Raw genomic sequence first — 27,755 nt, 5'->3', positions numbered from 1 at the left:
TGAAGGCATATATAAGTGGAACAACAAATGATGTTTCTCTCTTTAAAATGAATAAAGATATGAATTGTTACAAAGATACTCAGCCCTGGCTGGTGTGGCTCAGTGGATTGAGTGCCCACCTGTGAACCAAAAGGTCGCTGGTTCGATTCCCAGTCAGGGCACATGCCTGGGTTGCAGGCCAGGTCCCCAGTTGGGCACATGCAAGAAGCAACCACACATTGATGTTTCTCTCCCTCTCTTTCTCCCTCCCTTCCCCTCTCTGAAAATAAATAAAATTTTTAAAAAGAGAGAGAGTGTGTGTGTCACTACCCTTGGCTGGTGTGGCTCAGTGGATTGAACACCAGCCTACAAATCAAAAGGTTGCCGGTTCGATTACTGGTTGGGGGTGTGCACATGGCAGCTGGTGGATGTGTCTCCCACACATCAATGTTTCTCTCCCTCTTTCTCCCTCCCTTCCCATCTCTAAAAATAAATAAATAAAATCTTTAAAAAAGGAAAAAGGGTGTCATTAAAATGTTCCCTCTTCGACACAATAATTCTGCTCCTTGCTAATGAGAACATACCCTAAAGAAATAATGTGTAAGCCAGCATTTACACACAAAACATACTAGTTATCATATTAAAAGAAAGAAATTGGAAAGGCATTAAAGAGTTAATGGTACAGGACAGTGCAATGTTATGCGTGGATTTGAAATGATGCTTATCATGAAAAATGTCAAGCACATGAAAAAAACGGAAAGGTTAGTTAGTATAGTAGTAAACACCTCTGTACCACTCAGCTAGATTCAGTTGCTGATACTTTGCTGTTGGTTTTGGGGAGCAGGGCATGACGCGGACAGGAGGCTTTAAAAACGCACCCACGTTTATCTGCTGCACTTGGTTCTGTGTCTGTTAATCTCGGGCAGCGGTTTTCCACCTTTTCATCTCACCACATACATGAACTAATCACTAGAATTTTGTGGCACACCCAAAAATAAATACATGTTTCGACCTGTGAGCATTTAATGAACTTCCCCCCATATGGCTTCAGGCTCCCAGGACGCAGGCCCCAGAAACATCTTTAATGTCCTCGGCACTGCTGCTGAAGACCTGGGCCTTCCCTTCCCCAGAGCCTTGCAGGCGCCCGATCGCGCCACGTCCGCGACAGGAGCAGCTCCAGGCCCTTTTCTGGCAGCATTAACTGCGTCTGCTCACTGTCCAGGGGCCGCAGTTGATCAGGGTTGACAGCGGGGCAGAAGCTCTGGTTCCGCTTTACGTGGTCACTGAGCCTCATACTGACTTGCCCAGTCACCGGCGTGGCACTTGTCGTAGTCTATTGTGTGATGATGCAAACAGCCAGCACCGCCTCGGCCTCCCAGTGCTTCCTGTGCTTGCCGACGCGGCCGTGACCGCGGCTCTCATGGGCCCCAGGCCCCCACGTCTTTCTCAGTCCAATGGCGTGTTGGTGGCTGAGATGCAAGAGCCAAAAAATTCCTTTTTTGCTGATCTGACAAAAAAAAAAAAAGATATAATTTTTATTTCATTCACACTGGATGGCTATTGTTTTGGCTGTTGTCATTTTTAAAGATTTGACAATCAGAAGGAAAAGAGGTCAGTGCCCCCGACTAGTCAGGTATTGCATGTTTTAATAATTATTGCAGCGCGCTGGTACAGAATCGCTGATCTAGGGGCTGGCTTACCACCTGTTTTTGTGAATAAAATTTTATTTTATCCCTACCCATTTATGTATTATCTGTGACCGCTTTTGTAGTTTTTACGGCGCTCCAACAGCAGGCTTGGCGTTTAAACAACCATATGGTCTATAAAGCCAAAAAATTTACTGTCTGGTTTTTTACAGAGAAAGTTTTCCATCTATTGATCTAGAACAATTTATGACTTTTTCCTTTTCTTTTTCCTTTTTTTTTTTTTCTTTTTACGAGTCAGGCTCATTATATTATAGAATACCCCATATTCTGGGTTTGCCTGATTATTTCTTAAGATAATGCTTGTTTTGTCTTGTATAATTTTTTGCCTATTACAGTTGCCCCATTTTCCCCCTATTGCTTTTACCCTGCCCCGCCCACCTCCCATATGTAATTTTTATAATTTATTTTTTTTATTATTATTTTTTTTTACAAATTTTGAATCTTTTATTTTTATTTTTTTTAATGTGTTTTATTGATTAAAGTATTACATTTGTGCCAATTTCCCTTCCCTCTGCTCCCCTCCACCCGGTGGCCCCCCTCCCTCCAGTTGTCCCCCCCTTTTAGATTATGTCCATTAGTTGTGCATACAGTTCCTCCCAACCTCTCTCCGTCTATTCCATTCCCTCCTACCATGATCCCCAATTCCTATATCATCTCCCTCCCTCTCCCCACTCCCCCTCCCTGTTGACCTCCCCCCAATATGCTTCCCGTACCCACAGTTCCTTTTCCACTCTCGTTGCCTGTTTAGTTTGCCTTTGTTTCATCTCCCTAGCTTCTGTTTTTTAAACCAGTCCCTTTAACATCTCGTATAACAGTGGTTTGGATCTAATGAACTCTTTCAGTTTTATTTTGTCCTGGAAACACTTTCTCTGTCCTTCTATTCTGAATGACAATTTCGCTGGATAGAGTATTCGTGGTTGTAGGTTTTGGATTTTCATTACTTTGAATATTTCTTGCCAGTCCCTTCTTGCTTGTAGGGTCTCCCTTGAGAAGTCAGCTGATAGTCTAATTGGGACCCCTTTGTACATAATTCTTTTCTTCTCTCTTGCTGCTTTTAAGATTCTCTCTTTATCTTTAATTTTTGACATTTTGATTATAATGTGTCTTGGAGTGGTTCTCCCTGGGTCCAGTCTCTTGGGAACTCTCCTTGCTTCCTGGACCTGCAAGTCTATTCCCTTCCCCAAGTCTGGGAAGTTCTCCTTTATTATATTTTCACTCAATTTTTCAAGTTCTAGTTCATCTTCCTCACTCTCTGGCAAACCAATGATTCTTATGTTGGGCCTTTTATAGCTGTCCCAGAGGTTTCTGATCCTCTCATTGTTGCTTCCCATTTCCTCTCGCTGCATTGGTTGACTGCTTGTTCCTTCTCCATATTCCAGTTTGTTGAAATGAACTCTGGATTTTTTTTCCTCACCATCTGTCTCGTATGTGGTTTTGTTCCTTTCGTTATGAATGTTTTTCGCTTCTTTCTTATCTTTTTCCTGCTATTTTGTGAATTCTGTAAGCCACCTGATAACAATGGCCCAGAACTGAGCCTCTGACAGGTTTCTTATCTGTTCATCTGTCAGGTTCTCTATCTGTTGCCTGGTGAGCTGTGTCACCGGTATTTCTATAGTTGTCTGCCTCATTTTGACAGATGCGTTTTGTTTTCTTGGTCCGGCTGTCGGGGGCAGTGCCTGTGTACTCGTCACAAGTCAGCGACCGGCGCCTGTCTGCGACCTATTTCGCAGCCCTGTGGTGCTTTCTTTGGGGGCGGGGGTCCAAGATGGATTCACACAGTTATTCAGCTAGGAGACCGGGATCCATCCTCCCGCCCCCCTGGGCCTCACTGTTCAAGGCGATGCGGCGGCCGCTCTCCCCAGCGCTGGGGTCGCGCACCGCCAGGGGCTTGCGCAGCCGGGATTCCTCGCCGCCCCGCCGCGGTCTCAGGTGCGATCGCAAACAGCGCTGCCCTCTTTAACTCTTACCTGCCCAAATGGCACCGCTGGTTTATAACTTCATATGTTGGGCTTCCGTGTAGTTTTATTTTCTGGAATTTCTAGTTATCCTTTGTTTTGAAGTAGTTGTATTCCTCTCTAGTTGTAGAGGGAGACCTAGCGTGTCCGTCTAAGCCTCCATCTTGGCCGGAAGTCTAATTTTTATAATTTAGACTTACATATTTGCGTCCTCAGAATGTATTTTTTTTTAATTTACCTACAGTAAAATTTATTAATTTTTGTTATACAGTTCTATGTGGTATGTGTGTATTCTGTTTTTATTTTATTTTAAAGTTCCGTGAATTTTTACAAGGGCATTGAGCTGTGTAGCCGCCACCACAATCAAGGTTTAGAAAAGTTCCAGCACCTCGAAAAATCCCCTGTGGTGGTGCGCTGTTGCGGTCAGCCCCTCCCCGCCGCCGGTGGCCGATCTGCCTCCATGCCCATCATCCTGCCTTTCCTGGGCCCCCGAGATAACGCGCCTGCCGCAGGAAGTGAGTCGTAATCTTGCTGCTGGTGGAGGGTCTTGTGAGAGTTCTTCATATATTCTGGATCCAAGTTCGTTCTTTGTATATGACTAGCAAACATCTCCTATTTTGTGGTTTTTCTTTTTATTTTCATGACGGTATCTTTTGAAGTACAGTTTGCTTGTTTTTTTAAGATTTTATTTATTTATTTTTAGAGCTGGGGGAAAGGAGGGAGATAGAGGGAGAGAAACATCGCTGTGTGGTTGCCTCTCGTGCGCCCCCAACTGGGAACCTGGCCTCCAACCCAGGCCTGTGTCCTGACTGGGAATCGAACGGGCGACCTTTGGGTTCGCAGGCCGGTCATCAGTCCACTGAGCCACACCAACTAGGGCTGTGATTCCATTTTGAGTTAACTTTTGTCCGTGATGTGAGGTAGCAGTCCCCTTTCATTCTTGGCGTGTGTGGAAACCCAGTTGTCCCTGTACCATTTGTTTAAAAGACTTTTTCACACCCATTGGATGATCTTGGCACCCTTGTCAAAAATTATTTGCCATATATGTAGTTATTTGTTTCTGGACTCTTGGTTCTAGTTCATGGGGCTATATGTCTTGTCCTTTGTCCTTACACCAGCACCGCCGATCCCAGTCACTGTAGCTTAGTTAGCAGTGAGTTTTAAAATTGGGACACACTAGTTCTGTAACTTTGTTCTTCTCTTGCAAGATTATTTTGGCTATTCTGAGTCTTGCATTCCCATAGGAGTTGGTAGGATGGCTTTTTCCATTTCTACAAAAAAGGCAGCTGGAATTTTGATATAGTGATTTTGTCATGTAAATACATAGATTAATTTGGGGAGTATTAAGTCTTCTGATCCAGGAACATGAGATATATTTCCTTTTTTTATTTCTTTCAAAAATACATTGTAGTCTTTAGAGTTTGTTTTACACATCTATTGTTAAATTTATTTCTAAATATTTTATTTTGGATGCTATTGTAAATGGAATTTTTTTTTAGTAGATTCTAGGGAGAGGGAGGGAAGGGGAGAGAGACATTGATTTGTTGTTCCACTTACTTGTGCATTCACTGGTTGATTTTTCTATGAACCCTTACCGGGGACTGAACCCACAACTTGGGCCTTTTGGGATGGTGCTGTATCCAGTTGAGCTACCTGGCCAGGGCCTTTATGTCATTATTAGGATGTTCATTGCTAATGTATAGAAGTACAATTGATTTTTGTATACTAATCTTGTATCCTGCAGGCTTCCTGAGTTAATTTAATAGTTCAAATAATTTTTCTGTGAATTCCTTAGTATTTTCTGTATACTAGATCATGTCATCTCTGAATACGTCTTTTCCAGACTGAGGCCTCATTTCTGTTTCTTTCCCTTGCCGCCCTGGCTGGAACCTTCGTACAGTCCCCAGCAGCGGTGGTGAGAGCAGGCAGCCGGGTCCTGTCCTGACCTTAGAGGGACAGCGCTCAGTCTTGCGCCACCGAGCGTGGCGTGAGCTGTGGCGTTTTCATAGATACCCTTTATCAGGTTGGAGATGTTTTCCTCTCTTCCCAGTTTGTTGAGTGTTTTTATCATGAAAAGGTGCTGGATTTTGTCCTATGCTTTTTCTGTGTCTTTTGAGACGATCCCGTGTGTGTTGTCCTATGTTCAGCTAACGTGGCGTACGTACTGCAGTGACTGGTTCTGCAGATGTTGAGCCAGCTTTGCATTCCTGACGTAGGTCCCACTTAATAGAGGTGTGTAATCCTTTCTGTGTGTTTCTGGTTTGGTTTGCTAGCATTTAGTTAAGATAATATACTTCTAAGAGAAAAAAAGTGGAATGTTAAATTGTTTGGTTATATCACAAGAGAATAGGTGTTTTTTTTTTGTTTTGTTTGTGTTTGTTTTTTTATGAGAACCTTCCTGCATTTGATGATCTTTGAGTAGTAGAGTTCTGGGTGACTAGCTTTTCTTTGATTTAATTCTCAATATGTGTTATAGTTTTTGATATGTGTTACAGTTCTTGATATGTTTTTATAGAGTTTTATAATGGAGCCTGACAAATGGGGAAAAGCCACCTCTGGCTGAACAGATGGCTGGGGTGTCAGGGGAGGGCACTTTCATACGCGGGTGGAAGCAGTTGTGATGGACGTAACCTTTCTGGAGGTCAGTTTGGCAAAATGTATCAGGACCCAGAAATTCTGGATTTGGGGGTTTGCCTAAATTGGCTGGACATCTGTGCCAAGATGTACGGTCTCAGTGTTGAACAGTCTAAAGTACCCACCGTAGATGACAATGTGGAGTGAATAATAGTTGCTTTTGCTTGGGTTTTAAATTGTGAGTGTTTAGATGCGTGCACTTTTTAAAAGGTCCACATGGATGAGCCCAAACTGGGGAGGCTGGAGGGGTCTCTGGCAGTGGGGCTCCTTCGGGAAGCTGCAGCTCGTCAGGGCCCCAGTTCGCGCGTTTAAGAAATACCTTTGCCTTGAGGGCCGTGAGCTGGCAGAGTGTCTTCCTCTGGGGAGGTGGTGGGCGAGGGGGTTTAGCTCCCAGGGTGGGTGTTGGAGGGGCCGGTGACAGTATCAGCTCAGATGTGTTCTCTGGGTGCCCCATCCTGGCCCTGAAGAGCTGGTATCCATGTGGATAGTGAAGACTTTTTCTGTCCCCATATTTCCTGTGCCTGCTGCGTGTTAACACAGGCCTCTTCCCCGACACTTGTCTGGGAATAGCATCTCGAACCCGCCACCCGTGTGGGTAGGAGAATCGCGAGAATGTGACCGGGGCACCGAAACATCTGATATCTATGGGGCCTTATTTTTAGGAAGCACAGATATAGTCTTTCCTTTAACTGGAAAAAAAAAAAAAGTGTCGTGAAACAATTTCTGCCTGCCAGGGTGCAAAGGTCTGAGCCCTGGATCCGATTTGGCTTTCGCGCCTCCGTGCCAGCATTGGCACCGCCCTCTGAATCGCCTGCTCCTGGGCGGGGGGTGGGGGGTGTTCATCCGGGGCCAGGCCTGTCACCAACCCTCCCCACCGTCCCAGCAACCGCCCTGGTCCTCAGTGTCTCACTCCACTGTCTTGTCTTCTAGGCACTGCTTCTCCGAGATGGCCCCGGTGTGCGCCGTGGTCGGAGGGATCCTGGCCCAGGAAATTGTGAAGGTAAACAGTGTCCGTGGAGCAGAAGGCAGTTGGCCCACCACACACACACCTTGTACACGTGCCGAGGACCAGCCCTGCGCTGACCCCGCTCCTCCCCGTTTCATGCCCCACCCTTTTCCTTCCTTCCCTTTTCCAGCCCACCCACTGGGCACTCGCACGTGGCCGCTGAGTGCCTGCCCCGTGCTGAGCCCAGGGCTGGACATGGTGCTGTCCGCCCTCCCCTCCCCTCCCTGAGCCCCTCGGGTGCCTTGTGCTTATGCTGTTAGCTGAGAGGGGGCTGTCACGGCCCTTTTCATGGGAGGGCATTGCTGAGGCCTGGAGAGGGGACTCCCAAGTCTGTGCTTAACCTCTGTCTGTCAGCATGGCCTCGTCACACCATAGGGTTTTGTTTGTTTTTCGTTTTGTTTTTTATTTTTAGAGCAACAGAAGGGAGGGAGGAAGAAAGGGAGAGGAAACATCAATGTGCGAGAGTAACATCGATTGGTTGCCTCTCACACACCCCCAACTGGGGACCCGGCCTGCAACCCAGGCACGTGCACTGACTGGGAATCAAACTGGTGACCCTGTGGTTCACAGGCCAGTGCTCAGTCCACTGAGCCACCCCGGCCAGGGCACACACCATAGGTTTTTTACAGAGGAGGGAAATCAGTACCTGTGGCCACTGGCAGTCCCAGAGGGAAGTATCTTACCTGGGGTCCTGTAACCTGTGACTAGCACAGCATTTTCCATTTCTTCTGGGAGAACATTTGGGTTGCTAAAACTGCAGCATACCCTCACACAAATGTGACTTCCTCTGGGGACTTGGATATTTGCCTAAAGGTGTGAACTTGACCGTTGTCGGGTTCCACGGGCTCTAGTGGGCCGGGGTGGGGCTGTGCCTGTCAGGTGAGAGCGCAGGGCAGGAAAGGCAGGAGGGGCTGTAGCGACAGCAGTGATAGAGAACATGGACCACACAAAGGCTCTCCGTTAGGTGGGTGTGACCTCACGTGTCCTCACAACAACCCTGTGAGGTGGGAAGTGTCTTGACCCCTGAGGTATACAGTGGGAGTGGGGGCGCAGGGGAGTGGCAGTGCCAGGATTCGAGCCCAGGTGGTCTGGGTCTGGGGCCAGTGCTCTTCACCACTTGAGCGGCCGTGCCTTGGGCACAGTCCCTAGACGGCACCCTGGCCGGACAGCTGCATCTGCGTGGGCCCAGGGCTGCGGGCCTTCCGTCCTAGGCTCACTTCTACACATCCCACTGACAAGCTGCTCTCTGGATTTTGTGTGTGGCCTGGACCCCATTGTTTGCAGCGCTTCTCTGTACCCCGTCGTAACCTCCAGCGCAGCCCCTCCTCCCAGCCTGCTGGGCACAGCTGTTGCCCAGCGTCTTGTTTCTGTTTGTGCCAGATTGCCAGGGCGCTCCGCATTCTTGGTTGCTGGGTGTGTCCGGAATCTCTTCCTTCCCCCATCTGGCTTGGGAAGCACTCTACCTTTTGCCCCATGTTCACCCCATGCCCGGCTGTCTTGTCCCCTCTACCCCCACCCCCACTTAACACGGTTCTAGCCTTCAGGCAGCTGGCGATAGGGTCCCACAGTTTGAGGGCCACAGACCTCCCCTTTTCTGCTGCGAGGCCCTCTGACCACTCACAAAATAAACATTAGGAGGTGGAACATAAAGATAAAGGTCTGCTCCCTCGGAACCATCTTGGTTTCCCTCCTTCCTCATGTCATGGCAGACACCAGGTGTTCTGTCCACATCCTGTTACATCACACTCCCCTAGGCGGATGTTGTCCATCCTTCCCCACTGTCCACGGCCGGCCTCCTGCCTGCAGTGCTGCGGGCCACAGTGACAGCCGCGGCCGCCCCAGGCGCCACGCTCGGTCGCATTGTACCATCTCCTGGAAGTCAGGTTCATCTCAGGTTCTCAGAGTTCACCGGTGCACTCTTGGGCCTTCCCCCTGGTGGAGTGCTTGGGGTCCGCAGATACCGGTCAGGGGCCCTGGGCTGAGAAGTCGCTCTGTGCCAGGCATGTGGCAAGACCGACCGCATTTCGTTCTCACGAGAAACTCGAGCAGGCAGGCGCAGTTTACTTGCCTTTTCATTCGCGCCAGGGGCAAAGCTCTGTCACGTCCAAGCCCGCCTGATAGTAGGCGCTCAAGTGCATTTCCTTGGACAGATGGCCGAGTAGCCCTTGGAGTAGGTATGATTGTCCCTATTTTACAGCTGAGGAAACAGATTGGGACTGGCACTCAGTTCAAGGAGAAGTTCAGGGTGTCTCGAACAATTTCTAACCTTGTACATGAGGTCCTGCCTTCTGAGTGACAACAGGGTGCCCGGGAACCTCGGCATACCGCCGAGAAGTAGGTGACGTCCTCTTCAAGGGGTAGCCCTACTTGGATGTAGAACCTCTTGGAAAACCCACTGGCATGTATGAACCCAGTACACACATGCACGCCTGACTCAGCTTGTGATTTCAGGCTCTAACTCTGTCCTTAAAAGCGCTGTGTCCTCTGTGAGCCCCATGAGCCAACCACCATGTCCGTGGCCAGGAGCAGTGCCAGGCCCACCTACAGGAGGCGGGCAGTGCACCTTCATGCTGGGCGCTGTTGAAGGCATTTGAGGTACATCACCTCTGAATGCCTAGGATAATGTGTTTGTTTTACATGGGGGAAGTGAGGTTCAGAGAGGCTAAGTGATCTGTCTGAGGGCTCACAGCTGACAGCTAGCAAGGGCCCGTCACAAGCCTCCCCGCGCTCTGGAACGCGCCTGCGCCTTCCCGGGGCACCACGCCTCTGCCTTCTTTTTCCTGAGCCCACACAGCCCGGCTGGCTCACTTTTTCTGCCTGATTTTCTAAATAAGTTTCCGCTTGTGTTTGGGGGCAGGGGATGTCTCCGGAGATGGCCCGATAGCCCCTGGGGGGAAATTCGACCTCTATTGGAAAACTGCTGCCCACGCTGCTTACAGAAGGTTAGGGGGTTTTTGCTCTTGTTTTTTTCCCTCCGTTTTACCCCTCTTCAAGCCCTTGAGCTGAACTGCCGCCCTGTGTCTCCCCAGGCCCTGTCGCAGCGGGACCCGCCCCACAACAACTTCTTCTTCTTCGACGGCATGCGGGGGAGCGGGGCTGTGGAGCGCCTCGGCCCCCAGTGACCCCGCGGCGCGCCCGCCTGTGTCCCCTGTGCCCACCCCCGCGAAGGCCTCTCCAGGCGAGAGAAAAGTGACGACATTGGACCCATTCAGACCCTTTCCTGCCAATGACAAGGTGGCGCAGATGCGCTCCTTGCAACGCCAGCAGCTGCGGCGCATCTGGGGGCGGAGGGCCCGTCTGTGTCCATCCGCCCTGCTCAGGACCCTGTGGCTCTGGGCCTGCCAGCTCCCGAGTGGTTATCGGCTGAGAGCGCCCCCTGACGCCTCTGCCCTGGTGCCCTCGTGGAGTCGCCAGGCCCCTGGGGCACCACTGGAGATGCCTGCCAGGAACCGGCAGGCCTGGTTGCTTAGGAGCCTCTCGCCACTTTCTTGGACTTAGTCCCCACCTGATGTCACACACAGAGGCACACGACCTCAGGTGGGGACCGAGGCCCGGGCTGTGTCAAACGCCGACAGGTGCCCCGAGAGGAGAGGGAACGCCGTGGCAGGCGGGATGCGTCTCCTGCAAAGTTTGAGCCCCTGCAAAGCAACAGGTGGCATCTGGTGCGCTGCCCCTGCGTTTCAGCTCGGGACTAGTGCGTTCGGTGTGGGTCGTGGGGCAGAGGCCACAGTACCAGGTCCTCCGGCACTAGGGCAGGTTGAAAATTAGTAGGAAAACTTGTGTTAAAAGGCAGATGCCAGGGCCTCACCACGGGCATTCCGCTCTGTCCGGTCCTTTTCTTGGCGCCACGGCGGTGGAGACGCGTTTAAGGCTGCGCCCGTCCTCCGTTCACCCACGGCAGCTGTTTTGTCTTCTTTCATATTTTCTAGGTTTCCATAGTTCTTTAAAAAAGGAATGTTAGAAATAAAGTTACTTGCTTTAGGATTTGTTTGTTTTTCTTCCACATTTGAAACTTCCTCTGACGAGTGCTTCCCCTACCAATTGCCTTTTTAAACCTGAAGAAGCCCCGCTGGTGTTTTCCCAGGCCCCCCCCCCCACTCCGACAGGGCCCCCACGCCCCCGGGCTAGTGAGCGGGAGTTGGCGCACAGACGCCCTGGCTCCGTTAGTCTGCTGAATAATTCAGTTAATAGTGACTGTTCCCAGTGACAAGAATGATGATAATGGAAAAGGGGTGAAGCCTGATACTGACGCCACCTTTTATGCAGCTCCTCTGTGCAGCAGGCCTGTGCAGAGGAAAAGTGGGCGACGGCCCCATTTTGAAGTTAGTGACACTTAAGTAATATGTCCCAATCCAACGGCTCGTACAAGTCAAAGCTGTCGTTGGAACACCAGGTTCGTTCTTGACTCAGGCCTCTGAGCAGGCTCCTCTCTGCAGAATCCTGTGACGTTTGGGCCTGGCCAGTTGGAATGAATAATCGGCTCCTTTCCTATTTTAATCCCATTGCACCCAGTGAAAAAGCTGGGCTCTGGGAGGCAGAACTCCATTCCCCACCCTCCATCCAGGTTGCCTCCATTCAGGGCGACGGTTCTGGAGGGGCCCTCTCAGCCCCCAAGGTCGGCGGTTTTTTCAGCGCGTGAATCTCACACCCTCTTGGAAATAGCTAATTACAGCCTTTCCTTTGCAATGTGGGGCCTCGGTCGCAAGGGGGCGCAGGCGGGTCTGGATGGAGAAAAACAAAACTGTCATTGCAGCGTCTTCTCTGAAGCTCAAACTTTTCCACCCTGTACCTCTCATGGCAGAGATTGAGTCATCCAGAGAGGACCCCCGGGAGTCGGGGAGGGTGTGCTGGAAGCTGCCAGCCCCAGGCAAGAAACGTCTTTATTCTCGTCCCCTCACATTTCCTATTCTCCCATATTACATGTCAGCGTTACCATAACGTGGGTTTCCCTGAGTCTCCAGGAAGTGCGCAGTGATTACCCTGTGGTTTCTAGTGCCTGTAGGAGCTGTGTGGCCCACGTGGGGTGGGGGTCTACTCCACGGGACTGACATACTTTGGGGGTACTAAGCTACCTGGGGCAGCCAGCTCTGCCCACTGCAAACCCCACTTCTCTTGTCTGGGTTGTGCAGTAGCCAGGCCCTGTGCTTCACGTGCTGAAGGCTCAGCCAGAGCGTTCTAGCAGAACAGGTGCTGCCAAGAAAACCAAAGGTGAAAAATAAAAGAACACTCAGTTCCATCCCAGCCCCACGTTCTTGCAGTGCAGACCCATTTTGTCGGTTTCCTGCATTTCTTTCGTAAATGTGTATCTATTGATGTACATCTGATTTTCCCCTTTATGGGCTGGGGGGCGGGGAGCTTAGGGTGTCGTTTTCAGGTCAAAGAGTTTAATAATAATGCTAACATGTTCACACCACCTGCCTGGTACTTTCCAAAATCCTTCTTATTGTTTGTTTAATCATCACCCGAGGACATGCTTATTAATTTTAGAGAGAGGGAAAGGGGGAGGGAGGGAGAAACATCCATGGGTTACCTCTTGCACGTGCCCCAACTGGGGACTGAACTCACAACCTAGGCATGTGCCCTGACCAGGGATCGAACGCACAACCTTTCGGTTTACGGGATGACACTCCAACTGAGCCACACCAGCCAGCGCCCAAAAAGTACTTCAGCTAAGTTGTGTGCAGGCTCATGGCAACCCCAGTGGGGTAGATAGATGCTGCTGTTGCTGCTGCTGTCACCATGTTGCAGATGAGGAAACAGCTTCACCCAGGGGTTAAGGGATGGAATGTGAGTTGATGGGCAAAGCTTTCGTGGGGGACATGCAGTAAACATATAGTGGCACTGCCCATGATTTCAGTGAGGACAAGGAGACTCGGCTTTGCCTCCATGAGGTCCCTAGACCCAGGAGTCACTGCTAAGGACCACTGGCCAGGCCCAGGCACTAAGGCAGGGCCTTCAGCTGGGTCCAGAAGGGTGGGTAGATTTTGTCTTTAAGCTTGTATTAAAACCTTCAAGCAGTATGCCAGCATAAGAGTACAAAGATTCCTCCCCACTGCACCTCGGTCTATCAGCTCAGTGTTGGCCACGTAGCAGGAGCAGCTGACTTCACAGCTAAATTCGGGATTTCGGAGAGACACGTGAGCTGCTTTTTGTGTAGGTTGGGTGTGTCCACTTTCCAGCTCCTAGAGGTCACCTGCCTCCCCGCCATTGAGAGTGAATCGCTCCAGGCTGTCAGGTTCAAATCCAGGCTCTACCACTTAGCTACATGACCTTGGGCAAGTGATCTTTTTGTACCTCAGTTGTCCCATCTGTAAAATGGGATGATAGTACATTCCTCTGATACATGAACATTAAATGAATCAGTTCTGTTAGCTGCTATTAGGCATATTTATAAATAATGTTTTCTGCAACTTGCTTTTTCTCATTGCCTTGGAGATCCTTGTCAGCGCATCAGGCCTCGAATTCCGAAACCACAGATGAGCCATAAGCTATTTAATCAGGCTGCTGTTGAGTGACATTGAGCCTGTTTTCTTTGTACGCACTTGGGAAAGGCTCTCCAAAGCCAGATGCTCAGGTTACAGACTTTATAAATGCATTTGAGATGGTGATTCTTTCCAAAAGGCTGCAGGGAGGTAGCATTGTACGTTCGCTTGTGGTTTGGGTAGATAGTACATGTGCCCAGCGTGGAACTGAAAGTTTTACAAAGACAGTCCCATTTTTTAAAGAAGGACAAAACTGAACGATGAAAAGTAAATCTCTCCAGATGCAGCCACTGCAGGATGGGAGCATTTGGAGGTGGGGAGGGGCACCGGTTCAAGTTTGGGATCAGCTTGGGAGAGGTTGCACGGGGGTGCAGGTGACCAGGAGTTAGCCCAGGGCCTTGTTGCCAGGCCTTCTGAGTCTCAGCTCCACCAAGTTGCAGGACTGGTCAGCATGTTGGTTCCAAGGGAGAAGACCGCATAGACAACCCAGTGTCTGCTGCTTTCCATTTAATGATACCAGCCCTGGCCAGGTAGCTAAGTTGATTGGAGCATCGTTCCATTATGCCAAGGCTGCAGGTTCAATACCCAGTCAGGGTACATACAAGAGGCAACCAAAAAGTGCATAAATAAGTGGAACATCAAACTGATCTCTCTCTAAAATCAATTTTAAAAAATAAAAGAAACCACCCTGACTGGTGTGGCTCAGTAGGTTGGGTATCATACTGTGAACCGAAAGGTTGCCCGTTCAGTTCCAGGTTAGGACACATGCCTAGGTTGCCCCTCCTGTTAGGGGCATATGCAAGAGGCAACTGATCAGTGTTTCTCTTGCACATTGATGTTTCTCTCCCTCTTTCTCCCTCTCTTCCCCTCTCTTAAAAAAAAAAAAAAACAACTTTTTATAAGATACCAAAGTTATGTTTCTTGTGTGGTGGAGTGTCTCACAGAAAAAAGAAAAAGAACCCTGCAAATAACTAAATTCTAGACAATACAAAAATAAATTAATAATAATTTAAAAATATATATTGGATGGCTCGGGGGGGAGAGAGAGAGAGGAGAGATTCCCACCATATTACCCTGAGGCGCTGCACCAGGCAGCTGAGACTCCAGTAGGAAGCCTGTGTCTTACCGGCCTGAAGAGACGGAGAACAGACTTAGAGTGACCACAGCTACGGGAAAGGAGAGTGCCAGGGAAGGAAAATCCCAAGTTCCACGTACAGATTCAGCCCCAGATTCCTGCTGACCGTTGGCCTGCGTGCGTGGGGCCAACAGGGCAGGGCTGGTGTGACCTGGATCTGAGCTGCCCCCCATTGCAACAGTTTCTGTCTAACAAATATAAATGTCCCCCAAAACAAAACCAGTCTCATCCTTCGGAGGATATAACAAAATCCAGACTGTCTACAACATGGCCTTCATGATATTTAGGATACAATCCAAAACCACAAAATCACCTAATATAGTGTGTAGTACTTTGGGTCAGGGACATGTGAGCCATTCTCGGAAAAGACAAGGTGACAGGGAACCCAAGTGTTGGCATTAGGACTTTAAAGCCATTATGACAGCTATGCTCATCGAGGTAAAAAAGGTGTAATGGTGAAAAACAGGAAGTCTCAGCAGAGAAATAATGGATGTTCTAAGACTGAGAAATACAGTATCTGCTATTTCATTTATTTATATTTTTGTATCCTCACCGAGGATATTTTTATTGCTTTTAGAGAGAGGGAGAGAGAAACAGCGACTGGTTGCCTTCGTGCGTGCCCTAAGCAGGGATTGCGAGTGCAAGACCGGGGATCGAACCTGCCATCTTTCAGTTATGGGGTGACGCTCCAACCAACTGAGCCACACCAGCCGGGGCCAACATCTGTAACTTTTAAAACTCGCTGGTAGACCTACTATAATAGCAGCATGGAGAAAGCGAAAGGGTTGCATGAACTGCAAATAGCTTCATAGAAATTATCCAGTTAAGAGGAAATTTTTTTTAAATAACAAGAGCTTCCAGGACTCATGAGACACTCTCAAGAGGTCTGATATACATGTAATTGGAGTCCCAGGAAGAGAAGAGAAAGTGGGAAATAAAAACTATCTGAGTAGATAATGGCCCCAAACTCCTGGAATCTGATGAAAGATGAAAATACACAAATTGGAAAAGCTCAGTGAATCCCAAACAGGATAAATGTGGGGGGAAAAAAACAACAACATGATAGTCAATATGAAAATCAAAATGAAGAACAAAATTTTGAAAGCGGCCTGCCAAGGACAACACATTGCAAACAGGAGCTACAATTCAAACAATCCTGGATTTCTCGTTGGAAACAATGGAGGCCAGGTGACAGGGAAACAGCATCTTTAAGGAAGGAAACAGTCATGGAAGTCTATAACCAGTGAAATAGGTATTTTCAGATAAAACCAAGAGAATTTCTCACCAGCAGAAATACACTATAAATGCTAATGCAGCTCTGGCTGGGTAGTTCAGTTGGTTGGACCATCGTCCCTGCCACACCAAGGCTGCGGGTTCAATTCCTGGTCAGGGCACATACAAGAATCAACTAATGAATGCATAAATGAATGGAACAGCAAACCGATGTTTCTCCCTCGGTCTCTTTATCTCTCTCTCTAAAATCAATAAATAAATAGAAACTCTCTAGAAAACTGGAACTCTGGGACACATTGAAGAGCACTAAAAATGGTAGATAAATGGGAAAATTTTTAAAGAATTTTTACTCTCTCATTTGAGCTGTATATGATTAAAGCAAACATTCTGGCCCTGTCACTTTTAATAACATTGTCAGCCCTGGCTCAGTGGGTTGAGCACCAGCCTGTGGACTGAAAGTTTGCTGGTTTGGCGGGCTGGTGTGGCTCAGTGGATTGAGTGCCAACCTGCAAACCGAAGGGTCGCCGTTTCGATTCCCAGTCAGGGCACACGCCTGGGTTGTGGGCCAGGTCCCCAGTAAGGGGTGTATGAGAGGCAACCACACATTGATGTTTCTCTTCCTCTCTTTCTCCCTTCCCCTCTCTCTAATAATAAATAAATAAAATTTTAAAAAACAAAGAGATGTTGCCCATTTGATTCCTGGTCAGGGCACATGCCTGAGTTGCAAGTTCAGTCTCTGGTTGGGGGCAACTGATTGATGTTTCTCTCCCTCTCTTTCTCTTTTCCCTTCCCCTCTCTCTCTCTTAAAAAAAAAAATGGTCAGGCTAGGATAGTTCATTTGATTAGAGCATCATCCCGCTACGCCAAGATTGTGGGTTGTGGGTTTGATCCCCAGTCAGGGCACATACAAGAATCAACCAACGAAAGCATCAGTAAGTGGCACAACAAACTGATGATGGTCCCCTTTCTCTGGCCCTGGCCTTTTAGGAGAAGGGCCATTTCTCCTAACTTCCCCTTTTCCAGGAAGGGGCAGAACTGGCATCTGAACCTGTGCCTGCCAGTCCTGCATCTGAGGGGGCACAGGAAGGCATTTGGCCAGGGGGCCTGTAGGAATGCCCTTCTGACACTCCCTCAACACCAACTCTTTATACCTTAGAGCAAGACAGTTGAACCTCGCTCTGAGCTTAGCTTGATGCCCTGCCAGGTGTCACCTTGTGCCTTCATGAGAGCAGGGACAAGGTCTATCTCATTACTGCCATGTTCCCCAGGACTCCTCACAGGTCACACTCATTCATTCGGTAAATACCGAGCCCCCATGACATGACATACCGTACCCAGTGGGGGTGGTAAATGAGAAAGCGCACGCACACACACATGCCTGGACTTTGCTGTGAGGGGCAAAAGAGGCCCTGCACAGGCTGGGCCCCTATAGCAGTGCCCCTGCATCCTGGCCTCCCATCAGGAGCGGCTGTGGACCGTCGGGTGGGCCCCACAGACCCAGACCGGTCACAGAAGTCCCAACCAGGTCACACGGCGGGAAGGAGAGCAGAAACAGTATCCACTGTTCCAATCTGATTTTATTGAAAAGGAAACATACAAAAATCATGTACAAAAAAAATTAACCAAACATGTACAGAAAATTCATTCCGGTATCTACAGCAGCGCATATACAGAAATTTACAGGCTGGGCCATCCCTCCCCGCTCCCAGACTCCTCCCTCTTCTGAGATTCCCCCCTCCCTGACTCCCCTCTCCCCCCTCCCAGCGCTTCGCCCTGGGGACTAAGGCTGGGGCGGTTTCCGCCAAAATATCCCACCCCCCCCAATGAATGCCAGTGGTCACACGTGCTCTCTCTAAACCTATGCAATGGGATTGATGGGGGCGGGGGTGGTCACGGGCAGAGCACAGGATTCACAGTCTGGGCCCCTCCTGCCACCCCCAGATGAAAGCGAGGCAGGCATGCTCACCACCTGCCGGCTGGCTCAGGGAAGATGGCTGGGCGCTGGGCTGGGGCAGCCGTCACGCACCCCATTCTCTGGCTCCAGGAGGCTAGTGGTCACGTTTGGCTCATTTGCTCTTCACGGGCCCCCTCCCCAGAAGGAGGGGGGGAAGCACCAGGGGCCTGAGGCCAGGCCCAAAGTGAAGGAGCACTGGGAGGGAGACCCCCCACCCAGTGTCACCCCTGCAGCTGGAACAGGCAGCCAGCACCAGCAGCCTTTCCTGAGAAGGTGGTGGGCGGCAGAGGCGGGCGGCTAGTCCCCACCCCCTCAGTCACCGCCGCCTTTAGACACTGAGTCCGTCAGCCCTCTCTCCCCTGGTTCTCAGCCAGGGGCCCAGGAGTCCACGTCTCCGTCAGTGCACCCCAGGCTAGGCCGGGGCTGGGTCTGGAGGGGCTGCCCTGGCCCGCCCCTGGGACAGGCAGGGCTGGTAGTCCAGTATGCTACATGGTGCAGACAACGTCCCCTGCGCTGGCCAGGGCGTCAGGAGGTGGGAGGGTCCTGCCCCCCAAGTCCCCGACGTCCACCAGGTGGGTACAGGGACCTAATTGGGCTCCATCTCGGGGGCTCCGCGGCCCCTGGGTAAGGGCAGCAGTCCCATGATGAGATTGTACAGGACCCTCCAGGGCGAGGGGCGGTGTCGCTGCTGCTCTTCTCGTCTCTAGGGAAGGAGAGAGGAGAGAAAGTTAGAGTGGGCTTGTGTGAGTGGTCAGGTCCAAGGGCCACGAGGAGCAAGGCATGGTCCTCAAGGTGAGCTACACCCTCAGCCAGCCCTCTGAAGTAAGTGCTATTATTGTTAGTTGGGCTCAAGTCCCAGTTCCTTTGCCCAGTGGACCAATGTCGTCACCTCGAGGGAGGACAGCAAGTGCTCAGTGCACGTCATCGATTTCCAGATGAGAGTCACCCAACCAAAGTCACATGGGGTGAAGGGGTGGGGCTGGATTGCAGCCCATCCTGCCCTCTCCTAAAAGGCTGGTGAGGTGGAGGGAAAGGAGCAGGGAGCCCCCCATAGTCTCAGTGATTCTAGAACAATCTGTAGAAGGAGGAGGACTGGGCATAGTTCACCATCCGTGCTGACGTTGCACAGAAGTATGCCGAGGCAAAGCTGACCCCTGCCCTCTCTCGAGGGGCAGGGGGAAGACTTCATGTGGCCTCTAGGACCCTCTCAGCTCCCAAGTGTTAGGAAAGTGAGCAAGAAGGAAGCTAGAGACAAGACTCCCACCAGTAAAAATAACAGGTAAGTTCTAGCACTCTCCCACCCCCACACTGGGAAGGAGAAATCCATCTTAGAGTTGAGAACAAGGTCACATAAACCATCCTAATGACCCTAATGGGTGCCTGCGGTCTGGTGCCTGTACCAGACCCTGCCTCCTTCCTTGCTCCCCACCAACTCTTGTAGCCAGGACATAGCACAGGGAGCACATCAGATTGGCATAAGTTAAAAATCCTGCTGCCACCATTCCACGGCTTCCAGGTGCTACATGGCCACGTTGGTGAGCAAGTGAGCAATCATTTCATACGGCTGAGACCACCCAGGTATCTATTCTGGAGACAGCGGGTGCACCTGGAAATGTGCTTCATTTGGAAGAGCAAAAAAAAAAAAAAACGCCAAAAAGCTAATAAATAAAATCTGAAACTTCTTTAAATCCTAAACATCCAACAATGAGAAAATGAACATGGATACTATACGTTGATCCGACAGAAAGCTAAGGAGCAGTGAAAATGAGTGTACCAAAGCTCCTCTGCCCAGATGGATGAATCTCTAGCATCGAGAGGGAAAAAGTTTGGAAAGAAGTACACACCCTCTCATGTGTATATTATGCCAAAAATGCCCCACAGTCCTAAGTACTGCTTGTGGCCTGATAAATGTGGAGTAAAAGAATCAACACCTGCAGAGGAATGGGACAAGCCAACTAGAGGTTTCCACGGGAAGGGGGAAGGAATGGGGTCCCAGAGGGGAACAAGGGGCTTCTCAACATCCGGTTTTTGTTTTTCTTTGGATAAGCAAGCAGTGCGGGTGTCATGTTCAGGTTGGAGAGAGCCGGGTGGGCGCCCTGATGTTTGTTATTCTCTAGTCTCTTCTCTGCTGTAGGCTTCAAATAGTTTGTTTTCATCAGAGGCGGGGCTACGGACTTGGGGGCGTGTCCTACAGCGGGGCGGGGCTACAGGCCCCGCCCCCCGTCCCGGGAAGCTGTGTGGCGCGCTGCGTGCTGCGCGGGCGGGAGGGAGGGGCGGGCGCGGCTGAGCCGCCGCTGCTGACTCACCGGCTATAAATAGCCCGGGATATATGAGCTGCACCGCCGAGCACCGCCCTCAGTCCCCGCGGCCGCGGGCTCTGGCGCGCCGCGGCGCTCCAGGCAGCCCCGGGCCGGGCCTTGCCAGCCGCCGCGCAGTACCGCGCGAGCCTTCGGCAGCTCCGCGGCCATGCCGCCCCTCCCACTTGCCTGTCCCCGGCGCGACCCCGCCGCGCAGGGCAGCAGCTGCCGCACATCTGGCGGGGCCGCCCGCAGCCCCCTCCCCGGCGGGAAGTCCCACCTGCCGTCTACCCCCCCCCCCCCGCCCATCCGCCAGCACTCACCCGCCGCTCATACAGAGCGTCGAGGTCGTCCGCCATTCGCCGCAGCTGGGCCCCGATCTCTCGGGCCCACTGCTCCTCCTCCCCCCGGACTCCCGGGGCTGCTTGGGTGGGGCCGCCCGCCAGGGCCCCCGGGGCGCTGGGCACCAGCGATTCCAGATGCTGCTCCGCGAGCGAGAGTGAGGGCTGAGGATCTGGGAAAAGCCGAGGGTTGTGGTCAGCACCCATGACCCCTCTAGGCCCTGAGGTTTTCCCGAGGGACTAGTGAGCCAGGGCCCTTTTCCAGGCGCCTGATTTCTCTTCTGCTTCCCGCCTTATTTCTAGCAATTCCGTTGTCCCCTCTTAGAGCCAGATTTGTCAGCTCCTACTCCACAGGCACCAGAAAGCAAGAAGAGGTCCTGGGGCGGCCTCTCTGGTCACCTGTCTCGCCCATGTTAGTCTGGAAGGCCTTCCTCTCATCTGACCTAAGCACCTCTATTCCAAAGCGGGGCCAAATTTTGCCTGCTCCATTTAACAGATGGAGAAAGTGAGGGCTACCCTAAGAAGTGGCCCAAGGTCACACGGGGATACAGCCACTGGCTACACCCAGAGTCACAAGCCTCAGGTCTCCTGCCCTCTCGTGTCCAACCACAGTAAGGCCACACCCCCGGATGTGGCAGGGGCCTGGAGACCAGAAGGCCAGACAGGCTGCCTCGGAGCTCTGGCCTGGGGGCTGGGAAGCGGGAGATGCCTTCCAGCCCCACCCCCTTCTGCGCTCCTCTGACGTCTCTTCCTCCCTCCTGTCACCCCAGATCCTGGTCTGAGGGATCCCTAAGGCCAACAATCAGGGCCTCGGTTTCCACACTTGGGATCCGGTCTTGAAATCGAGTCCCCTCTTGCCCCACTTCAGGGAACTGAGTCAGAGAAGTTTCTCTCTCTGGGCCTCCCAGGAGGGGTGGGGCTGGAGCGAAACCCCTGCCACCGAGTGTGCTGGCTGGGATGGGGCTACCGGGCTCCACAGGGTTAACGGCCCATCAGGCAGGGGACCTTTAACCCTTCCCTCCCCAAGACTCCCTCCCCACACGAATACACACTTTCCCAACACAATGGCCCCTCCCCCCTTCTTCCTCCTCCAAGACTGCGCAGAGGGCGAACCCTGGTCAAAAAGACGCAGATAATGGCAAAAGGCCACCCTCGACCCCTCCCCAAAATTCTGAAGTGACCGTCCTCCCGCTCTGCCAACACTCTCCCCCACTACAATCCTCGGGGGGGCTAAAGGGACCCAGACTAGACTAGGGGAGAGGGGCTGGGAAACAGCTGTTGCCCCAGGCCCGGAAAAGGCCACGGCTGCAACTCGGGACTGCAGTCAGATTCCAGGAGGGACTTCCCACTCGGCGTCCCCTCACCCCCAGCCTCCTACTCGGTCTTCCTGCTTCTTGCAACACAAAGACCACACAGGCCACACCCTCCCTGTGGCCCGGCCGGCTTGCCACCTCCCCCCACCCGCTCCCACTTGGCCAGTTCCTCAGTATCTCGCTCCCGGCTCCCATCGTCCCTGGTGTGGGGCGGACACTCACCGTCGGGGCGCGGGCCTCGGGGGCGGCTGCGGGGACCCCCAGGCCAGCGGGGGCCCCCCAGGGCGGCAGTGACTGCGGGCAGGGTGGTGGGGGCGCAGAGGTAGGCTGCGGGCAGCAGGGCGGGGGCGGCGGGGGCGGAGGGCAGGCCAGGCTCGCAGAGGCCGCAGGACACAGCCGAGGGCACCAGGCGGCTGAGCGGGAAGGGGCGAGGGCCGTCGCGGGCCAGGCCCTCTACGGGCTCCGGGGAGCTGCCCTCCTGGCGTGCTCGGGCCATGGCGCTCCCTGGGGCCTGCAGGACAGAGGGAGAGAGGTGCCGTCAGCCAGCAAGTGCAGGGGGTCACCGGGCCCCACAATGCACACTCCCTATTGGGTCCCCAGGGCACAGTGCGATGAGCACACGTGGGGGGCAGGGATGGTGCCCACCACGCACACTGGGCCCAGATGGAGGGGACTGTGCATGTGACAGCCACACAAAACACACACCCACCTAGGGGCTGACCCAGGGCTCAGCAGGGGGCAGCCTCCCAAGCACAAGGTGATGGGCGCACAGTAGGGACAAGGAAGCACAGGATGGCTCTCACAGCAAGTGCCAGGGCTCACACAGGACCCAGACGCAGGGGTCTGTCAGATGTACCTGTGTGTGAGGGTTGACAGCCCCACACCACAAACTCACCCAACCCGACATGGGTCACACAGGACACAGGCTGGTGGGGTAAACTCCCGGAACACAGTGACGGGCACACAGGACGGGCAGCCAGCCCCTGTGATGGCTCCCCCAACACACACAGGGACTCACACAGGTCCCAAAAGGAGAAAACTTTTGGGTGAGTGTGGCAGGTACACAACACACACACACACATAGGACTCAGGTAGGACCTCCCACTTCATCTCCCATTTGCACAGAAAATTGCAATGGTCCCAATGTGGGACATTTCGACTCCATGCACAGGACACACACACACCTGCACAGAAACACTGACCAAATCCTGGACATAAACATACACACAGACCATCAGAAGAGCTGTATGAACAGTGCATGCTGTCTGGCACAGCCCGTCCCCTCCACCTCTCACACACACACACACACACACACACACACACACAAAGGGTCAGAATCTCACTCACTGACCCACTGTTGATATGCCCAGACACACACACACACACACACACACACACACACACAAAGGGTCAGAATCTCACTCACTGACCCACTGTTGATATGCCCAGACACACACACACACACACACACACACACACACAAAGGGTCAGAATCTCACTCACTGACCCACTGTTGATATGCCCAGACACACACACACACACACACACACACAATGCAGCCAACACAAGCACAGACAGAAACACACACTTCTCAAACACACATACACACCTCAGGGCTCCTACACATACCAACACAGACATCCACAGACACACACAGACCAACACAATCAAAACATTTGTCAACAACTCTTAGACCCCAGGACACATGTAAATCGGACATACACAGACACATGTCATCGGACCCAGATGCATCACCCCCCATGCCGGCAATGACACACAGACACAACAGAAGAACAGCAGACCTCAGTCCACCCTCCTCCCCCAACCCCAAAACACCATCACCAACTGTCAGCCCCGGACATGACCTGCACCACACACACTAGCTCACTCTAATCCCACGCAGCCCTAGCAGCACGCACCCCTAAAGCACCCATACAAAACACTGGTCTCACGTGACTGACATAAACACTACACACACGCAGCCCACATGACACACATGAGCCAGCCGATCGCGGAGACAAGCCCCTCAGACCCAACACACACACACACACACACACACACACACACACACACACACACACGCTCAGACAGCCCCGTGCAAGAGGCTGCCAGCAACACCCACTGACTGCACGGCACAGACCCCACAGAGGCACTGTTTTCAATTCCCAGACACCAATGCCAGACACACAAGCCAAACAGAGACCGAGACAGCCCGCCACCACACACAAACGCACACACACACCCATGCAGAACTCACAGACACCTGGACAGAAAACAGACATCGTCATTCAGCAGGCACAACATTACAAACGCTTGGCTGAGACACATGCCCTGGAGATATACACAGTCACAGATAGTCCACACAGGCAGGACACACGAGCACACACAAATACAGCACATTGGGCACGATACACATGTAAACACACAAACACAGCTCACTCACGCAACACACAACCACACACTAGCACACGCAAGCAACATGACACCACAGAATCACCCCCAAACAGCACACATAGACAACTCTCACAGAGAACACACACAGGTACACCACAAGTAAACAGAGCCCCCACCCCTCAGACAGGGCAGACACACAACACTTCACACAGACACACATGGGATCTCACTCACACACCCGGAGGGGTCAGAGCCCCAACATTCCCCTGGACGGACACCATCACTCCCTGTGGACCCCAGCACAAACTCGGAGCCAGACACACGCACACACCCAGGCGAGACACCTGCAGATCCACAACCCCGCACACGCGCGCTCCCACGCGGGGCCAGACGCCCCCCTGCGCTGTCACAGCCCCCCCACCCCGCCGCCGCCACGTGCGCCCGCCCCGCCCGCCAGGCGAGCGCGGGGCCAATAACCGGCTGTTGCTGGGGCGCAGCCCCCGCCCGCAGGAGCCGCAGACTCCGCGGCCCTCGAGCCGCCCCCTGTCGCCGCCCCCAGCGGGCGCGCGCCCGGGGTGTGGCAGCCCCTCCGTGCGGTACCCCCAACCCCGCCCCTCCCGGACTGCGGGGCCCGGGGCAGTCGGGGTCGACTCACTTCCCCGGGGCCGCACTGGCCACCAGGGGGCGCTGCCGAGCCTGCACCCCATTGTTTGTAAACAAACCCGCCAGACCGCTGAGGCACCTGCGCTCCCCGACCCTTAGTGCCTCCAGCTCAGCGACCCCAGCCTACCCCAGAGTCCCTCGTGGGGGTGGAGGGCGGGAAGAGAGGGAGACACGCGTTGGGGATGCAGTGCGCTTCCAGTGCTCTTCCGCGTGCATTCCCGCCACCTCCTCCAGGGAGCCCACCAGGCCTGTCCAATCGCGGCCACCAGGGACTCGGGGTGCCCACACTCACCCCGGGGGCATGAACACTCCAGAGAGGGCGATGATCGGGGGCGGGCGGCTTCCTGCAGGAGGGCGCGCCCGCCGAGCGCCGCTCGCTGCGGCGACTGCTGCTGCTGCTCTAACTGCAGTGGCTGCTGCTGTCGCTGTGGCTGCTGCTGCTGCTCGGGCCGCAGGCGCGTTCACGTCGTGGCCGCCGCTGCTGCTGATTTTGTAGCTGCGGCCGCCAGGCGCCCGCTCGCATGTGGCTCGCGCCGCGTCTCAGGCTGCCCGGCGGATCCTGGGCCCGCTCGGCTGCTGCTGCCCCGCCCCGCCCCGCCCCGCCCCCGCCCGGCGGGTCCCACGCCCCGCCCCCGCGTGACGCCACGGCCCCGCCCGCCCGCTGTGGACAAGTCGGGACTTGCTGGCGCGCGCCGCGCCCCCTACCTCTGCGCGGGGGGTTTCCCTGCAGCCGGGCCGGGGCGGGGCCTGGCCCTGGGCGACGCAGGACAGCCGGACACACACACTGACACACTGACACACTGACTGGGACTCACAGACACACACACCCCGGAATCGCGCTCCAAGGTACACAGAGTCACGTGCTGACAGTCCACGGGGACAAGGGGACTCAGACACACGGCCACAGTCTCACAAACGCACACCTTGGACAGGGTTGGGAACACAAAAACACAAACTGGGGCGCGCACACACACATGCACCCCAGACACAAATACATAGAATGACACAGTCGTGGGGACGTGGAGACGGACCCAGTGAGAGCGACACACACAGGTGCAGACACCCACACTGATGAGCACATCCAGACCCACAAACTGACCGAGTTCACATTTGGGACATTCCCACTGAGCTGGCGGGTGCACAGGTGCGAGCACACATGCGCGCAGATACACACACACACACACACACCTGTCACGGATACCTGGGCATACAGCTTGATCTAGATGACACTCCCACAGGGACACAAGCACACAGCCACACCAGCTCACAGCTGACACAGTAAAACTGTCCAAAGTTGACCCTCAGAGACACAGATCAGGCCCCCAACATAAAGTCACAAAGTCACACCTGCGACGGGTTCCTGCAAACGGGTTCACTAACAGGACACACTCCGGAGCAGGCACACCTGGCCACACTTGCCACAAACCTGGCGGAGGACCCAGGGCCAGAAGGAACTTCAGGCACCTGGCACGGACATGCCCGGGCAGCCCCTGCGCCGACTCTCGCCCTGTCTGGTGGGTTTCAGTTCCCTTTCCCTTCTCAGTTTCCCACTGTCACTCCCACCCAGCTCGGACTGGCTGGCCTCTGTCCTCTCTTCCCCTAGGGGCTTGGGGCTCTGTCTCCCCTGTACTTTTTATTTCCTTGATGTCACACCCCTGGCCAAACCTTGTCACCACAGGGCGAGTCCTCCGAGTGCCCAGCACTGAGCTGGACCAGAAGGGATGCCAGTCGTGGGCAATGGTGGGCTCGTCCAGGGGCTCCACCTGGGCTGCCTCCAGGGCCAGATCCTTGGATCCCCCAAGAGACGCAGGAAATGCAGACCTCACTTGAAATCCCCCTCCTTTAAATATTGGGGACTAACTCAGCCTCCCTCCCTCCCTCCTTCCCCTTTCCTTCCTTTCTTCCGGGGTGGTGGTTTTCAAACTGTGGGTTGTGAGCAAACCACGAATTGTAAGATCACTTTTGTGGATCTTACTGTTTTTATTCAAGTTTCCGGAGATATATTTACACACAATACAATTCACTCTTTTTCAGGGTGTAGTTGGTGCGGTGGGACAGATGTACACCTCCATCAAGATTCAGAACATTTCTATCACCCCAAAGACTTCCCTGTGCTCCTTTATAGTAAGTTCCTTCTACCTGCAACTTGAGGGCCTCTTGACCAGAATTTTAAAACAATAAAAAAATAGAGTATCATTTAAAAAAAATCATTAATTTAAAGGAAAACATTTTTTTAATAAAAAGATTTTATTTATTTATTTATTTAAAGAGAGGGGAAGGGAGGGAGAAAGAGGGAGAGAAACATCACTGTGTGGCTACCTCTCTCACGCCCCCAACTGGGGACCTTACCTGCAACCCAGGCATGTGCCTTGGTTGGAAATTGAACTGGTGACCCTTTGGTTTCTAGGCTGGTGCTCAATCCAGTGAGCCACACCAGCCAGGGCAGAAAAACATTGTTTTGTGAAAATTTTGTTGATATGTGGTGAGTACACACACACCAGGTCACAATGAAAGTGTATTCTTGACTTCAAAGACCGAGTTTAAAGGCTTGTGAGAAATGCCACTTTAGACATTTATTAAATGGGATCATGCATGGAAGTCACTGAGTGCAGTGTCTTACATGTAGTAGGTGCCTAATAAATGCATTTATCACTCGCATAACT

General features: G+C 52.8%; 2 protein-coding genes across 4 annotated transcripts in view; one reads left to right on the top strand and one right to left on the bottom strand.

Annotated features, from left to right (window-relative positions):
* Positions 1 to 11,067, top strand: part of SAE1 (SUMO1 activating enzyme subunit 1) — a 66,953-nt gene extending 55,886 nt beyond the window's left edge. The window contains exons 8-9 of the mRNA XM_090260189.1: positions 7,205 to 7,274; positions 10,310 to 11,067. Coding sequence (XP_090116315.1) covers positions 7,205 to 7,274; positions 10,310 to 10,402 — 163 coding nt within the window. The 3' untranslated portion in view covers positions 10,403 to 11,067. The remainder of the gene's footprint in view (positions 1 to 7,204; positions 7,275 to 10,309) is intronic.
* Positions 11,068 to 17,689: 6,622 nt separating this feature from the next.
* BBC3 (BCL2 binding component 3) lies at positions 17,690 to 25,653 on the bottom strand. Of its 3 annotated transcripts, none has more exons than XM_090260625.1 (4): positions 25,385 to 25,653; positions 22,258 to 22,546; positions 20,705 to 20,895; positions 18,606 to 18,787 (listed from the first exon to the last, which is right to left on the bottom strand). In XM_090260625.1, the coding sequence occupies exons 2-4, from the start codon at positions 22,529 to 22,531 to the stop codon at positions 18,671 to 18,673; spliced, it is 582 nt and encodes a 193-aa protein (XP_090116751.1). In that variant the 5' UTR covers positions 22,532 to 22,546; positions 25,385 to 25,653; the 3' UTR covers positions 18,606 to 18,670. The 3 variants fall into 3 exon arrangements, with proteins under 3 accessions (XP_090116752.1, XP_090116751.1, XP_090116750.1); XM_090260624.1 differs by lacking the exon at positions 25,385 to 25,653 and adding an exon at positions 22,931 to 23,329; XM_090260626.1 differs by lacking the exons at positions 20,705 to 20,895; positions 25,385 to 25,653 and adding an exon at positions 22,931 to 23,330 and having other exon boundaries at positions 17,690 to 18,787.
* Positions 25,654 to 27,755: the final 2,102 nt, after the last annotated feature.

This window comes from Furipterus horrens, unplaced genomic scaffold (genome assembly GCF_987537825.1).
Source record: "Furipterus horrens unplaced genomic scaffold, mFurHor1.1.pri manual_scaffold_13, whole genome shotgun sequence".
NCBI classification, from domain to species: domain Eukaryota; kingdom Metazoa; phylum Chordata; class Mammalia; order Chiroptera; family Furipteridae; genus Furipterus; species Furipterus horrens.
Note: the sequence above shows the minus strand (reverse complement) of the source record. Positions and strands in the feature narration are given on the sequence as shown.

What these genes read in the sequence shown, in the direction of transcription:
- BBC3 (XM_090260624.1), bottom strand. An exon ending in CCGAGGCCCGCGCCCCGACG is followed by an intron (nt 20,896 to 22,257) that starts GTGAGTGTCCGC and finishes GGCTTTTCCCAG; the next exon opens with ATCCTCAGCCCTCACTCTCG. An exon ending in ACGCTCTGTATGAGCGGCGG is followed by an intron (nt 18,788 to 20,704) that starts GTGAGTGCTGGC and finishes CTCCTTCCCTAG; the next exon opens with AGACGAGAAGAGCAGCAGCG.